General features: G+C 36.8%; 1 protein-coding gene across 8 annotated transcripts in view; it reads right to left on the reverse strand.

Annotated features, from left to right (window-relative positions):
- Positions 1-17,012, reverse strand: part of INPP4B (inositol polyphosphate-4-phosphatase type II B) — an 809,117-nt gene that overhangs the window by 108,908 nt on the left and 683,197 nt on the right. For all 8 annotated transcript variants that reach the window (XR_008679096.2, XM_055384744.2, XM_019025935.4 and 5 more), the window contains one exon: positions 8,574-8,730. Coding sequence is in view for 7 of the 8 variants with exons in the window: in XM_055384744.2 (XP_055240719.1) it covers positions 8,574-8,730 (157 nt within the window). In the remaining variant the exon portion in view is untranslated. The remainder of the gene's footprint in view (positions 1-8,573; positions 8,731-17,012) is intronic.

The raw sequence follows: 17,012 nt of genomic DNA on the forward strand, positions 1-17,012 counted from the left end.
GAAAAACAAGCAATAGGTAAAGGATTCCCTATTTAATAAATGGTGCTGGGAAAACTGGCTAGCCATATGTAGAAAGCTGAAACTGGATCCCTTCCTTACACCTTATACAAAAATTAATTCAAGATGGATTAAAGACTTACATGTTAGACCTAAAACCATAAAAACCCTAGAAGAAAACCTAGGCATTACCATTCAGGACACAGGCATGGGCAAGGACTTCATGTCCAAAACACCAAAAGCAATGGCAACAAAAGCCAAAATGGACAAATGGGATCTAATTAAACTAAAGAGCTTCTGCACAGCAAAAGAAACCACCATCAGAGTGAACAGGCAACCTACAAAATGGGAGAAAATTTTCACAACCTACTTATCTGACAAAGGGCTAATATCCAGAATCTACAATGAACTCAAATTTACAAGAAAAAAACAAACAACCCCATCAAAAAGTGGGCAAAGGATATGAACAGACACTTCTCAAAAGAAGACATTTATGCAGCCAAAAAACACATGAAAAAATGCTCACCATCACTGGCCATTAGAGAAATGCAAATCAAAACCACAATGAGATACCATCTCACACCAGTTAGAATGGCAATCATTAAAAAGTCAGGAAACAACAGGTGCTGGAGAGGATGTGGAGAAACAGGAACACTTTTACACTGTTGGTGGGACTGTAAACTAGTTCAACCATTGTGGAAGTCAGTGTGGCGATTCCTCAGGGATCTAGAACTAGAAATACCATTTGACCCAGCCATCCCATTACTGGGTATATACCCAAAAGCCTATAAATCATGCTGCTATAAAGGCACATACACACGTATGTTTATTGCGGCACTATTCACAATAGCAAAGACTTGGAACCAACCCAAATGTCCAACAATGATAGACTGGATTAAGAAAATGTGGCACATATACACCATGGAATACTATGCAGCCATAAAAAATGATGAGTTCATGTCCTTTGTAGGGACATGGATGAAATTGGAAATCATCATTCTCAGTAAACTATCGCAAGGACAAAAAACCAAACACCGCATGTTCTCACTCATAGGTGGGAATTGAACAATGAGAACACATGGACACAGGAAGGGGAACATCACACTCTGGGGACTGTTGTGGGGTGGGGGAGAGGGGAGGGATAGCATTAGGAGATATACCTAATGCTAAATGACGAGTTAATGGGTGCAGCACACCAGCATGGCATATGTATACATATGTAACTAACCTCCACGTTGTGCACATGTACCCTAAAACTTAGAGTATAATAATAATAAAATTAAAAAAATTAATCATTCCTTTTTCCAACAGATATTCTGAGGATCTCAGATAGAGATCACCATGCTTGAATTTGAATCCTTGCTTGGATGCCCACTAGCTCTGTGATCTTAGACAAATTACTTAACCCCTTCATCTATGAAATGGGGATAGAACCAGCAATTCCCCTACAGGCTTGTTGTGAAAAGGAAGAGAGGAAAGAATGTAAAAGTTCATCAAAGTACTTGTCACATAAATGTGAGTGTACTAAGTGTCAGCTGTTAATGTGATTATTACCCCTCCTTTGATACCTCGTTTGGTCTCCAAACTGCATTTGATTTTCATTCCTTGATACTTCTGACACCTCATCTGAGAGTAATCCTCGTGCCCCAAGGCCAATAAAGATTTTGCTCATCTTTTCTTCTTCTTTCTCTTTACATTTTATCCAGTTTAATCTATCTGCTAATGCTTCCCAAATGTTTACTTCCTTTCCTAAGTCTTTTATCTTGTAAGTGATGCCTTTGGGAGATCTCTCACTAGGTATATCCCTTCAAATAGAACTTACTCATGTACTAGACTGTAAGGACAGGGCCATGACTGAACCTGTTCCTGGGTACAGTGACTGGAACAGGGTAAGTACTTAACAAATATGGAATGAATGAAAGAATTTTCTTCTTTCTTTTCCAACCAACACAAATTTAGTGTCTTTCCATGAGGCTTAATGCCTGAACTATTTTATATATAATTGTATTAATTTGTGAGTTGTTCTAGTCTTTAATTATTATTATTATTATTTTAGAGATAGAGTCTCACTGTCACCCAGCCTGGAGTGCAATGGCACAATCTCAGCTCACTGCAACGTCCACCTCCCAGGTTCAAGTGATTCTCTAGCCTCAGCCTCCCGAGTAGCTGGGGCTACAGGCGCATGCTACCATGTTCAGTTAATTTTTGTATTTTTAATAGAGATGGGGTTTCCCCATGTTGGCCAGGCTGGTCTTGAACTCCTGATCTCAAGTGATCCACCTGCCTCAGCCTCCCAAAGTGCTGGGATTACAGTCGTGAGCCACCCTGCCCGGCCCAGTCTTTAATTATTTTAAGTGTATTAGATAGATAGCTAATCTAGGGAACCAAAGACAAAAGATGGGAAAGAGGAGCAATTCACTACAGCCTTATATGTGTTCCTATTTGAAGGTTGGGGTGCACTTTTAGGATGAAAAATCTTTGGCACCAGCAAGACATTGATAACTGGTGACAAATCACTGGCAAACCTCTAGTAGTTACCAGCAGACAGCTGTGCGTTTGTCGGTTTGTTTGCTTGTTTACTTTTTGTATACAGATGGGCTCTCACCATGCTGCCCAGGTTGGTCTCAAACTCTTGGCTTCCAGTGATCCACCCACCTGGGCTTCCAAAGTGCTCGGATTACAAGTGTGAGCCACAGCAACTGGCCCAGATGATTGTGTTAACTGAAGGCAGACAGAGATAAAGTAAAATATAAGGTAAATATAGTGAATTATCAGATCCCAGGAGGAAATGTGGAATGTGCCTTACAAGTTAAAAGGAAACTTTCAAGCAAAAAAGGACATGAGTACCGAGAAACCAGAAACAAATTCTAAGCAATGATATGTGGACTAATTCGATGATCTACATGGAGGTTTACTGCCTTTGAAAGAAGCAGTGATGACTCGAAGCCTATGTGGCCTCATTAGTGAAAATTATTTCAGAGGAACTTTATCTTTGACAGGATTTACAGCTGGATAGATTAGGAAAAATAATTCAATGGCATAGGATATTTGGCCTTTTACAGGGCATTTCATGACATACTTGTGAAAGATGGAGAAATATAGGCCATGCAATGATATGAATGGGTGAACATAGAGCTGGTTGAACACACATCCCCAAAGCGTAGTGATTAGCCAGCGTATTTGAATGCATACTGTTCTTTTTAGTGATGTGCCTTAAGAATCTCTATGTAGCTCTGTTTTCTAATCATTTTTATCTGTTACTTCTAGGAACGGACAGAAAATGCATATAAAATGTGAATAAAATCATCCTGAGTAGGTCAGTAGATATGAAGGATGAAAGAAACAGGTATTTATTAGAGTGTACTCAAAGGCATTTTATACTAGTCAGTCATGGGTTTAGACATCCATCTCTTCAGTAGAATTGGGATAGATTGTTTTAATCTTCTCATGCCCCCAATATTTCATAATGTCTAGTATATAGTGGTGCTTAAATGTTGCTTGAATCTTTAGAAGCCTGAAGGATAGGTCAAATTTAGCAAGGTTTATGGATATCAACAGAATTAGTGGTAAAATGTGAGTGTCAAAACAGTGAATGCCAGCTTAGATATCATTATATTAGAATAGTACCTAAAAGTAGGGAGGTGGTCCTCCTGGGTTACTCTGCAGCTATTAACTGTATTTGTATAGCTGTGCTTAATTCTGCAGACTGCTGAGACAAACTAGAAGATGTTCAGAGAAGTGCAAACTCTTGGATATGCTTGAAGCCATTCCTTTGAAAAATGATTGAAAAGGTGACAATTCAAAAGGGACATGAGGGTTGCTTTCAGATACACCTTAGGCTTAATGTAAAGAAAGAAAAGTAAATTTGTTTTTTATTGCAAAGGATTATATCTGGACCAGTGGGTACAACGAAAGAAAACATATTAGGATCAAGGTCTGGAGTATGTTGCTCTAGAAGATAAAAAGAGTTTTCTACAACTGAAGATGTGCCTCATAGGCTAGTTGAAAATTGGCAGAGATATTGTAGATAAGCTTCTTAACATATTTTAGGAGGTTTAATTACATAATCTTTAAGATGACGTCAAAATCTAAGGTTCTAATATTCACTGATTTTATCTTTGAGTCAGCAGTTTATGAAACTGAAGGCATGTAGTGCTACACAGACAGCAGATGCTTAGAAAGGTATTTGAGTGTACTACAAATAAAAGGACAATCTTCATTCATTAGGAAACCACATAAATATACATAAGCTGTAGAACTTTGGAATAGTTATTCTATTATTTCTCTTCAGAACAGCACAGAAAGTTTTATGTCTCTCAGCACTATCTGCATTTACCCTAAAAAGAAATTTATAAAGCAAGCCAAAGATATACTGTAAAACCTTGGTTCTCAAACAAACAGAAAACCTTCAAAACTACAGATTTAAAATATTACTAAAAGGAAAATTTGCAACTTGAAAAGAGAAATAGCTGTAGGTTAAAGAACAACATAAGAAAGTGGATAAAAGTAGCACAACCCAGATGACCATCTGTTTAGCCATGTTAAGTATACAGCAGCAAAACAAACACAAATTATAGCTACAATGTAAAAATAAAGGAGTGTGATGAAAAAGAAAAACTGTCATAGGATTGATTTACTCCAAATTTAGAAATGTATCCCAACATAAATCACAATAATCAAAACCCTATGAAATAAAACAAAATTCCAGAATTTGATTTAAAATAGATACAGAATCTAATAAACAAAAAACCAGAAGTAATACAACATGAAGAATAACATCACTAACAAATGATGCTGCAACAAATGCTTATCAGTATTTATCATATCATACATTGTAATAAATACTATATGTCTCAAATTGCTCACCTAATCAATTCACTAATTAATTGTAAAAAAGAAAGGAGCAAAATGGCTTTTGCACCCCAACTATGGGCTGGGATAAATTTGGGACTATTGAGGAAATATATTTTATTATCAAAAATAATATTTTGGAATATAGTAACATGTTATACAATGTCAAACTTCACAGAAACAAGAAATTACAATATGATATTTTCACCCAAAGTGGCATGAAATAAGTGAAAATATTTAAGGCTGAGAAGATTGTAATCAGAAGGGTGCTTTTAGATCCTGTTAGTTAGAGTGTGTTTTGTTATAGAGAACCATGAAAATGTTTCTATCCATCCAGATGTTGATTTCTAAATGCTGTTCTCCAATAAAATGAAACCAGGTTTCTTTAGAAATTGGCTGAACCTGGAGCTGGGGTAGGGAAAATATAAGACGAGCCTAGAGCTTCTTATGGTGCCAAAGAGGAAGTCAGTGAGTAAAAACAAGTAAGAAAATGAGTAAGGGAAATAAGAAAGTAAGGGAGTAAACAACATATGGGAGGATGTCACCAGAAGGGCACAGAAATCAGTCTGAATAAGAGAGAACAACTTGAGTCCAAAATAAATAATATTAGTATTGGATTCTTAACCAAATAATAAAATAAGTATTCAAACAAGGAAGAAAAGATTTTGAATGTTGTCACCACAAGGAATGATAAACGTTTAAAGTGATGAATATGGTAATTACTCTGATGTTGTCATTATGTGAATAAAGCACCACATGGAGTTTTACCCCAAAATATGGCTCCCTGATATAATGAATATTTTGAATTACAGGCCCTTAGAGATCAACAGATGCTAGAACAGACTTTTCCCTATCCATATAAAGACAGGGCAGACCTATGAAGGAGAAGAGTTGTTTCTTCTCTGCCTCGGCCCCATGTCTCTCAATCTTCTACCTCTTCAAAAGCACAGGCTGAAGTTTCCTTAACTGTAGTAAACTCCAGATCTTCAAAAACAAACAAGCAAAACACCAAAAAACAATTACCTGTGATCCACTCCTTGGTTTTTTACTAACTGAACCCATATGCCAGGAGGAAGACAAAAGTCGTCAACAAACCTGGACATATTTTTGTCACAAACCAACAGGCCCAACAGACCACTGTATGTTCTTCAAGCCCATTAAATTATCCTAAAAACTATCTACTATCTTCCTAAAATCATCCACACTACCTCTCCTCTCCCTTTCCCCTAAAATGTAGGGTATGTAAGCATCTGTACCCCATTGAGATATTAGGTAATCACAGTGTGATTCTCCCTTTACACATGATAGCAATAAATTTATATTCCTTTTCTCTTATGAATCTGCCTTTTTATGAATTAATTTTTCAATAACTTTTCAGAGGGCAAAAGGAGAAGCTTTCCATTCACCCACACATACACATGCATTGAGACATCACGGTGAACCCCATAAAAACGTACAATTATTATGTGTCAAATATAATTAAAATTTAAGTTAAAAATAAAATAAGTATTCATGAATCCATATTGATATAAAAAATGGATAAATAAATACATAGGAGAGAGGGGGCAACTCTTCCTTACAAAATAATTCCAGTTCTGACAATCTAACTTATGGGGAAATAAAATTTAGTTAAAGACTTAGAGAATCAAAGATGCTTATATGTTAATTACAGCACTATGATAGTACTTAAAAATCTAAAATAACGGCTTCTATTTTGATGAATTCATTTACAGTCATTATAATATGTGTTCTGGAGAATGGTTATGAGGAAATATTCAGACAAAAGTAACATATTTCACACATTTAAATAGTGACTTCTCTTAAAAAAATTCTAACACAAGAAAGAATTGGTGATGAGTGAAATAAACATAGATAATAAAATAAGAAAATAAATTAGAGGGCAATATGTTGTAGTTTGACTCTAACCATCCACAACATTGATGTAGCTGTGAATTCTACTTCTGCAGCAACTTCTACTTGGTTTTAGACTATATGTACACAATGGCTCATATTCAAATAAAAATGATTCATCTAATCTTACGGCTGATTTATCTGCCAAATATTTTACCTTTTACAATGCATTTTGAATGCCCAGATGCAGTCTTCTGATGAAATACAAGATACACACACACACACACACACACACACACTGTATAATTTCAAATATTTTGGAATGTTATTGTCTTCAGTGAGAAGTTTTGGCAACATTAAACAAAAAATATAACAAAATCCAGTGTCCCTTATCTTATTTCTGCTAAAAAATAATATGCCTCGAAAAAATCTATCAATGGACATAGTCACTAAAATGAATTCTTCTTGCCTCATTTTCTAGAGGACAGCAGTGTCTGGCCCATACTTGATAATCAATATTTGTTCAATTAAAGAAAATTGAAGTATGCTATTTCTTCATGACATAGCTATGACAAGCTTTCATTTTGATTCATGTAAAGTTATGATGCTAGACAAGATTCATTAACTAATAAAAACTGGTATTGTTAAAAAAGAAAATCCCTACATACAGTTAGATCAAGTAAGTGTGAACATAAAGAACATTAGCATAAATGTTTTGCCTATATGAATGTATGACAGAGGAAGAGGGACCATCTACAACAAGAATACTTTAGAAAGCCATAGCTTACAAATATAATTTAGAAATGGTTCTACTGTTAACCAAGTGATGAAAGATTGATGTTTTATATAATTAAACTCCTGACAAAAATGTGAGTAATGAAAAATTAGGAAAACAAATTGAGGAAACATAAATCTAATTTTATGAATGTTTGTATTTTCTTATGACTCTTTTTTTTTTAAAGTAAAAGAAAGAACAGATTTCAGCAGAAGAGAGTAGGGTAGTATTGCTTATTCTCTCCAAACACTTAAAGTACCCAGCAAAAAAGTGAGACTCAACCCTAACAGCAGTTCCTACGGCCGTAAAGAGATGTAGACATTTGCCTTGGTTTTTGTGTCAACATCAATCAAACATTAATCAAATCAACAAAAAGAAAATTTCAAAGCCATTTACAGGGACACATCTGTAGTTAAAATTTTGTTTGTATTTTCTAGCCAACCTTGTAATAAGGTATACATTTGAAAGTATCTGCCTTCCTATCTACCTACCTACCCACCTATCTTTCCACAGAAAAACACATGCACTCACATGTATACACATGTGTGTGCATGGTTTCACAAAAATCTAGACTTGTCATATATTTTTTTAGAGCAATATGCTAACATATTCCTTACAATCAAATCTTCCCATATGTTTTGGAGATAATTTACACAAATATTTTTCAGAATAAAATGCAAAAATCATCCTATCTGATTACATTCTGTTAAGAAACCACTGTGAGATACTGTGTCCTTGATATGCCCCTATGTTTCTAAGAGTTAAGTGCAGATGCTTATTTATCTTTCTAATAAAATTTTGGAGGAATGTGTAAAGGTAGGTTAAACTATGTCAGAGCCTTAAAACACTGTTCTTTTTTCAAGGTTTTCATGTGGTAAGATAAGAAAAAAAAAGAACATTGCTAGCAGTTCCGAAAACAAAAATGAGATGCAATTTGATAAATAGCCTTCCATCATCCAAGCCAGAGCAGTGGAAAAGCATGCTATCAGCACTTTCATCAAAGATACTATTGACTCCTCTTCTTCTATATCATTTTTTTTTCACGAGTTTCTCATTTTGTTTACTCAGTAAATGATTGGGGAAAAAAATGATTTCTTACCTCTTGGGTGAGAGGGAATGGCATCTGTTAATGAAGGTTCCTTTTCTCCATCATTGTTGCCGCCACTGCCTTCACTGCCACCATCTCTTTCAATCAGTTTGTCCACCATAGCAATAATGCAGTTCAGGCTCTTCCCCACATTGGCCCACACCCTGTCCTGAAAAAAGCATGAGTATCACTACATATTTTTGTCACAAAAACAAGATAAGGCAAAGTCGGATAAATCTATTTTAGAGAAGCATTTGGAAGGGTAGTCATTAGAATGCAGATTGAGTAGCTCTAAATTCCCATTAATTTGGTCAGACTATGGATATATAATAAATCTATGTTCTCTTAATGAAGCAAAAATGAAGTATTATAAATCTTTTTATTTAGTCCATTATTTTCACTCTGTCATAAAGAAATGATGACCATCATACAATATTAATCCATAATTGAGCACAAATTATGATATTTTAAATTGAAGGAATCTATTCTCTTTATCAACACTTATTATGAAAGCAAACACACACCAATATTTTTAAAGAATGGCCTCCTGTTGTGTGAGAAATTCTTGGAGTATTTTTGGTTATATATACATATATATATATATATTTCAGTAGCATTAAGTATATTCACATTGTCATACACCCATTACTAGCATCCACTTTCAGAACTTTTTCATCTTCCTAGACTGAAACTCTGCACCCCTTACACATGAATTTCACATTCCTTCCTCTTCCAGCCCTTGGCAACCACATTCTGCTTTCTGTCCCTGTGAATTTGACTATTCTAGGTACTAGAAATTCTGGAAGTATGGTCTTTAGACCACTTCTAACAGAACAGCCCAGAAAATTAGTATGCAGATCCCTGGGTCCCACCAATTGAATCAGAAACCCTGGGAGGAAGGCACAATACATTGAAATTTTGACAAATTGCTCAGATACTTCTGACCATACTGTCTTAGAACCTCTACTTAATATTATACACTAGAGCTACATAATAAGTCATTTTGAGTGATTTATTTCCCAGGAAGCAGCCTGTACCACTAACGGGCCACTTTGCCACTAATCTTCCCAGTTCTCATTAGTAGCCATTTTTGCTTAAGGTAATGCATGCAACTTAATTCTTTGATTCACAAAATTGCTATTAATTGTTTAAATACTATTTTGAATACAGATATCACAATAGACGACTGCCATTCCTCACTTCCTTCGTGCTTCTCTTCCTACATCATCTAGCATTGACTCCTAATTTCTCTCTCCAGGCATAATACCCAGATAGATTTATGGTGTTTTCCCTGCATCACACCACAGAACAACCTTTCAGTGGGTGCTTTCTCTATAATAGAGCTATCCCAGGAACCTGGAGTACCACTTAATGTAAAGATAGTACTAAATTAGAGTATTTCCTTAGTGGTTTGTACATTTTTTCTCAAATGTACTTTTTTTGCCAAAGCTAATTTTGCTACTTCATAAACATAAATTAATTTTGGAAAGGATAAATCAAGGAATAGAAACTAAAGTTGAATTTAGATTATGTGATGGCTATGTTGTAAAGACGGAGTGCACAGACATGCCTACTTTAGTTGAGGAAGTAATAGGGTTTTAAAGAAAAGCAGAACATTCAAAGTTAGTACAGGTAATTTTGGATCCTTATGTGACATGCTACCTAGGAGACACTGAGAAAAGTACTTCCTCCCTGAGGAAGCCCAGTTGTCTCAGTTGGAATGATAATTCTTACTCTAACTACCTCGCCAAGCTACAACGGGAGCCAAATGCTGTGTTTTCTATGAAGGCACTTGTTGACATTATTACTATTTGGCAAAATCACATCCAAAACTTACTGGCTTTCCTAAGCAAATCAAGCTTTCCCCTCACCCTGTAACCTTGAGTAGGAAGTACTCTATTAACCACAAGCGATTATAACAATCTTTCCCCTAAAGTCAGATCTTTCCACAAAGAATTGAAAGCACTTTACCTCTAAGAAAAATTTAAACACCAATCGCATCCATAGATCACATCATCATCTGCCTGTTGTCTGAGAAAATGGTGTAAAGGAACCTCTGAACCATAAGCCAGGAGAGCTAAGGAAGCTCATTTATTCCAGGAAGAAATGCTGGGGAAGGGTAAGTAACCTGATGGTCTTGACATCTGGATTGGGATTTGGTGAGGAGCTTCCATTCTGGAGCACAATAACAAACTCATGCCCTCTCTTTTGAATATGCCTTAATCACTACCACCAACTGCATTTTTAAGGTGATTAAATTGAAAAATGAAACAACTCTCCAGCTAAAACTGGAAATCAACTCTGCTACTGAGGAAAAAAAGGGGAGAAGATTCCCCTCAATTTTCCAGACTAGCTTTGTTCATAAGTTGTTAACTCTCTTGCTGTTGCCCATGTTGAAAGGAACTTGTGTGTGTGTGTGTGTGTGTGTGTGTGTGTGCACTCACGCATGTATGTGGCACAGTTGGCTCACTGCAGTCTTGATCTCCTGGGTTCAAATGATCCTCCCACCTCAGCCTCCCAAGTAGCTGGGACCACAGGCATGCCCACCAGGCCTAACTAATTTTTGTAGTTTTTGCAGAGATGGGGTTTTACTATGTTGCCCAGGCTGATCTTGAATTCCTGGGCTCAAGTGATCCACCCACCTCAGCCTCCCAAAGTGCTGGGATTACAGGTGGGGAGCCACTGCACCTCAGGGAACTTTATATTTTGATCAAAGATCAAGTCGCGTTGCATGTTGCTTTTCTTATATAAAGGAATGTAAGGGATAGATCAACTTCTCTTAATGACATCTCTGAAGAGCCTGAAAATAAAAGTATTTAAAAGATGATTTGACATTCACATGTATATATTGTTCTTCCTTTCCAAACAGCTCAGGTTATAAGATTTCGCTCATAGAAAAGTCACCTTTGTAGCCTGTAAAGAGATCTTTGTTGGTCTGAGGAGTGTAGTGAAGCATGTTCATTGGCTAAAACCAATAAGCATGTCATAAAGGGTTACATATATGGTAGGCAGAACAAAAAAATTTAGTCATTAATGTTTAGAGGACACAGGAGATGAGATAATATTTGTTAGGGTGAGAAATTGAGCAGTCTCTTCTGTGATACTAATACATAATTTATGAATAATCAAATATTTGCTTGAAGGGACACTCAGCAGCAGACCCTAAGCGGACTCCTTCTATTCCTTGTCTGTTGGAGAGGAGATGCTGCCTATCTGGTGGTGAGAGAATTCAGCCTTGCTGGTCATGGCCTCCTTCTCTTTTATGGCCTTTACTAAGACGTTATTGCTACTTAGTAGCAGTTACTAAAGGTACTTATGTGTGTTTCTGTCTCTAATATTAGACTGAGTTATTTGAGAACTGTGTTCTTGTTTTATGGCACAGGACCTGGTTCTCAGTAATTTTTGTTGGAGGAAAGGAAGGCAGGTGGAGAAAGAGGGAGGAAGCAAGAGAAGGAGGTGACTCCGAAGACAGATTAAAGGCTGGTATTTATATTCACTTTGTATATGCACATTAGCTAATTTAATGTTCAAAAGCCACCAAATAAGGTTACTGTTACTGACTCAGTTTTTAGAGATAAAGAGACTTCTGGTAAGAGATGTTTAATAAAACTCAACATTAAAATGGTATAAATGGACTAGAACTTCCATTCTGTTTGGCTCCAAAGACTTGATTCTTCCACTGTGATTTTCCACAGAAATGAGGTACACAGTAGCACAAACTAAGCAGAAAAAAAACAAAAACAAAAACAGATAAAGGAACCCAGGAAGGGTCAGGTAGAGGTGTGTGCCACCTTTCAGGGGCAAGACTAGGTTTTAGTTATCTGAGACTTAAATATGAGTCCAATGGTGGATCCTAGGATAAGAGATAAGTCTACAAAATGAACTGGCTGGTCCCGTCCCATGGACCCTCAAGTCTGAGATCAAAGGTGTCTTATAAGCAGGGATAGAGCAGTCACTTGGTTAAAGGGTCATTCACTTTGGCACAAAGGACATAAGTGACCTGCATTAATAAAGGAGTATCAGGATCAAGGCCCCAGATCCATTCAAGTGACCAGGATATAGAGCAAGGTGCAGATAACAAGGAGGAAAGATGATAATTCAATTACTAGAAGACTGGAGTACATGATAGTCAATTATTTTGAAACTACGATGCTAGAGAAGGGTAAGAAACATTTTTAAAGGGAAGCATTGAATATCTGAGTTCTTTCCTAAACAAGCCCCTTTCCATTATATCTCTGTGAAAACATACACAGAGGAAAGTTACCAGCAAAAATACATTCTCATTCTGATGATTTTTACTCACTGTGCCAGTCCACAGGGGAAATGCCTTATGCCTAGATTGCTGGTATGAGGCTAGGGCCTACTCTTCTTTCTTCTCTACTAAAATCACACAATTAGTTTCAGATTGCTCCCATGATGAAGAAAGGCTGATTAGTGGGAAGACAACGGTAGCATAAGAATGTGGCTGCAGTACGTGGTGCTTCCAGCCCCTCCAGATCCTGCTTAGCTCCCCGCCACATGAGAGGATTAAAAACAACCACTACCACCTATCAGAGAAATGGATTGCTGGGACTTTTCCCCAGAAATAGCAGCTATTATCTTGCTAGGTCCCCTACTGTATGAAGGAAGTAATGGGGAATCGGCAGGTTAAAGTCTAATCTTTATTCAATGGGGCCAAATTGCTGTATTTAACCTCCATGGAGCTTTCACAACAACCCTACTCCTTGGAGGTGAACTGGCTATAAAGTTTTCCTGGTCAATAAGGTCATGGAGTCAGTGGGGAACCAGCAGCAATATTTATTTCACTCTGAGTCAGGTGCTCATTTATTTCTGGGTTACAACCTAAGGTAACATGCAGGTCAAACCCAATGGCAGTAGATGCAAAAATGTTGATGGACGTCGCCAGGGGGACATTACACCTGGCAGATGAGCCATGAAGGCAGGCAGCATGATGGTGACTCAGCATGTCACACAATTGTGAGTTTGGTAGCATCAAGAGAAATCCTGACTGCTTTGGAGCAGTAGTTAACTTAAAAAATATATTCCATAATACTTAGCTGACCAACTTTTTCTAAAGCCAATTTTTGATCAGAAAGAATGTGAAGACTAAGCCAGAGCTGATGCAGATGTACAAAATAGCCTGATGTATCTGTATTTCCATGAATAATTTCTCACTTGTCATTATCAATTTCTGAGGACTTTGATTAGAAACAGTCAGTGAATTAACAAGGCCAATTCCATCTTTAAAAAGAAGCTTCCATTTATCCTTGATTTTGATTGACAGCAATATGCTCTATACTGGCCAAGGTCTGTAATACTGCAAACCTTTATTCTTTCAAGAGCTGGATAGCTTTTCTCCCTGAACCCTTTATCCAGACTGTTAGGTAAATTGAGTTGCACTTAAAATATTGTATGTTTCAAACTGGCACGTGTATAGCCCACGGTATCTCTTTCTTTCACACACATACACCACATATCAACATCCACGCATCAACACACACACACATTCACTAAAAATACCCAGACATGTAAACATCCACCAGATGAGATTCCCTGATCTTTGCTTCCTATTGGTCCTCCTGCTTTAACTTCACCTATTTCCTCATGTAAAAATACCTGACCTTCATCTCCTAATAACTACACTCAGTTTAAAATTCACTCCTGGCCTTATCTGGGAAAGGAATCCCTTGTAACAAAAATGGACTCAATTAACCACTGTTTCTCCAGTTTTGACCTCTCCATATTCCCCTGGCTTGGATTTTTCCCAGACCTATATTATAGGCTATCACAAAATCAGGTCTATCTATGAGTGCCACATTAATCTTCATTGATCACCCTCCTCTTTTGATTATTTCTAATCAAAAGCAGGCTCAGTACTATAGCCAATATTACATTCTTCTCTCAGCCTGGAGGCACATCTATAGTTGGGTAGACCTAGATAATTCTTATTTCTCATTAGTCTTCAAAATGAAACGCTTATCCAGATGTCTTCTTGCAGTCTTGGAAACATGCTGTTGCATTAAATCAACATATATTTACTAGGCATCTGCTATATGCCGGCTCAGCGCTAAACATCAAAGATTTGAAGGAAACCTTGGAAGATCTATTATTTCCAATATCTTGAAACATGTTGACTTTTATACCTAGAATGCTTTCTCCGTTATCTTCCATCAATCTAAATTCTTGCCCTTTCAAATCTCACCATCTCCAAGAATGTTTCATGCTTCTCTCCTTTCTCTTTGCCTAACATGCTTTTTTTTCTTTTCTTTTCTTTTTTTTTTTTTTTTTGACGGAGTCTCGCTCTGTCCCCCAGGCTGGAGTGCAGTGCCACAATCTCGGCTCACTGCAAGCTCCGCCTCCCGAGTTCATGCCATTCTCCTGCCTCAGCCTCCCGGAGTAGCTGGGACTACAGGCGCCCACCACCACGCCCGGCTAATTTTTTTGTATTTTTAGTAGAGACGGGGTTTCACCGTGTTAGCCAGGATGGTCTCGATCTCCTGAGCTCGTGATCCACCCGCCTGGGCCTCCCAAAGTGCTGGGATTACAGGCGTGAGTCACCGCACCCGGCACTTTTTTTTCTTTTTAATAGACTGTGTGCTCTATAAATGTAATGACTATTATTTTTTAATCCTTTCATTCTCATGTCTTGTCCTAGGGAGGAAATAGATGAATAAAAGAAGAATGGATACAGGAATAAAAGAAAGAAAAAGAGGATAATTCTTCCATCTTTTCCGACTGTCACATAACGACTCTGAATATTTTGGGCGTTTTTAAATTTCAAAATTTCTTCTTCTTTCTTTTATTTTTAGAGATAAGATCTTCTGTTGCCCAGACCAGAGTGCAGTGGGGTGATCATAGCTTACTGCAACCTCAAACACCTAGGCTTAAGCAATCTTCCTGCCTCAGCCTCCCAAGTAGCAGGGACGACAGGTGTCTGCCACCACACTTGGCTTGGCATTTTTAACGTGTGTCACACAACCACCTGCATCCTTGGAATATCTTTCAATACCTCTGCTCATTTTATGAGTGCTAGTCATCTTACTTAAATGAGATGATATGACTGTTAAGGTCAGGTTTCATATAAGTGCCTATACCACTGTTGCACACTGTTTATACTTATTGAATATCTATTGACTGACTTACTAATCTGTTATTTGGTAGTAAAAAAAATTATACTATAAGAAGTTCTCATTACATGCATCTTCAAATTGAATTTATAACCAAGTTCCTACTCTGAATGGCTGCATTCAACCTAATAAATGCCACATCATGCTAAAGCTTTCAATTCAGTGCAAATATTAGATAAAACATTTAATAAGTGAAAAAATTCCACTGATTGACTAAAGCTTTTAACTTTAAATTGGTAATTGGATGTTATCTGCACACTATTAGATACTTGCACAACTGGCTGAATTGTATGACATTATCAGTTAGTGTGTTGTGCACAACCATTTTCAAACACCAATTCTTTTTAATTGTATGAACCTTGATAAGTCAAGCCAACAGTCTACCTATATTTACCATAGTGTTTCCTTCACCTATTCACTAAATTTTGGAGTTAAAAAAATTTCTGTTTAGGAAACAATATCTCATTATTCAAAATAGAATATATTAAAGTTTGAGGGCACTTGATTTGAATGTAATAATACATTTCTAATGTGTATGTATGCAAGTTTGTATATTCATTATACACAGGCACATCAAAATACCTGATATTGAACCAGGCATTATAAATGTCTAGAAAATATCCAAGGGAGATGATGGTATCCAATACAGAACTGCAGGAAAATCATTACATTATTTTACATAATCATTACATTATTTCATTACATTAATAGAAATAAAATATCTATTAAAATACAGGTTTGAATTGGAGGATGAGCTGTTGATATCAGCCAGTCTATCCATTCACTTATTCCTACATTAACTCTGAAAAAGACATTGAGCTAGGATGTATAGGATGTGTTAGGTGTTATAAAACAGGGGTTTTATAGGTGAAAATATTAACTGCATGTGGGAAAATCTAGAAATTGTCAAGATTTCATGAATATGCATGCACATAAAGATTTCATCTGGGGTTTCTTTTCTTTAATAGAACGTTTGTGCATTTTAATGGACAGTCATGAACTTTGCTTAATCACCCTTTGTGGACCTTAATATTGGATAAGTATTCAAAGCACATTTCTCTTGGGTGATATAGACTGCAGAAGTTCAGGAATTTTTCCCATCCATCAAGAAAACAGAGGATAGAACACATTCAGTTGCCATATAGGGAACAACTGGCCCCATTCTTCCTGCCTTTGACTGCCCTTTCTGATGGTGAGAGTGAATGCTTTGAGTGTTCCCTCCTCCTTTTAAGATTAACAAAACCATACAACCCTATTATGTGTGACTTAGGGATAAAAAAAAAGAAAAAGCTGGGACAAGGGACAACTAGTCACTTTCAATTTA

Source organism: Gorilla gorilla, chromosome 3, assembly GCF_029281585.2.
Source record: "Gorilla gorilla gorilla isolate KB3781 chromosome 3, NHGRI_mGorGor1-v2.1_pri, whole genome shotgun sequence".
NCBI lineage: Eukaryota > Metazoa > Chordata > Mammalia > Primates > Hominidae > Gorilla > Gorilla gorilla.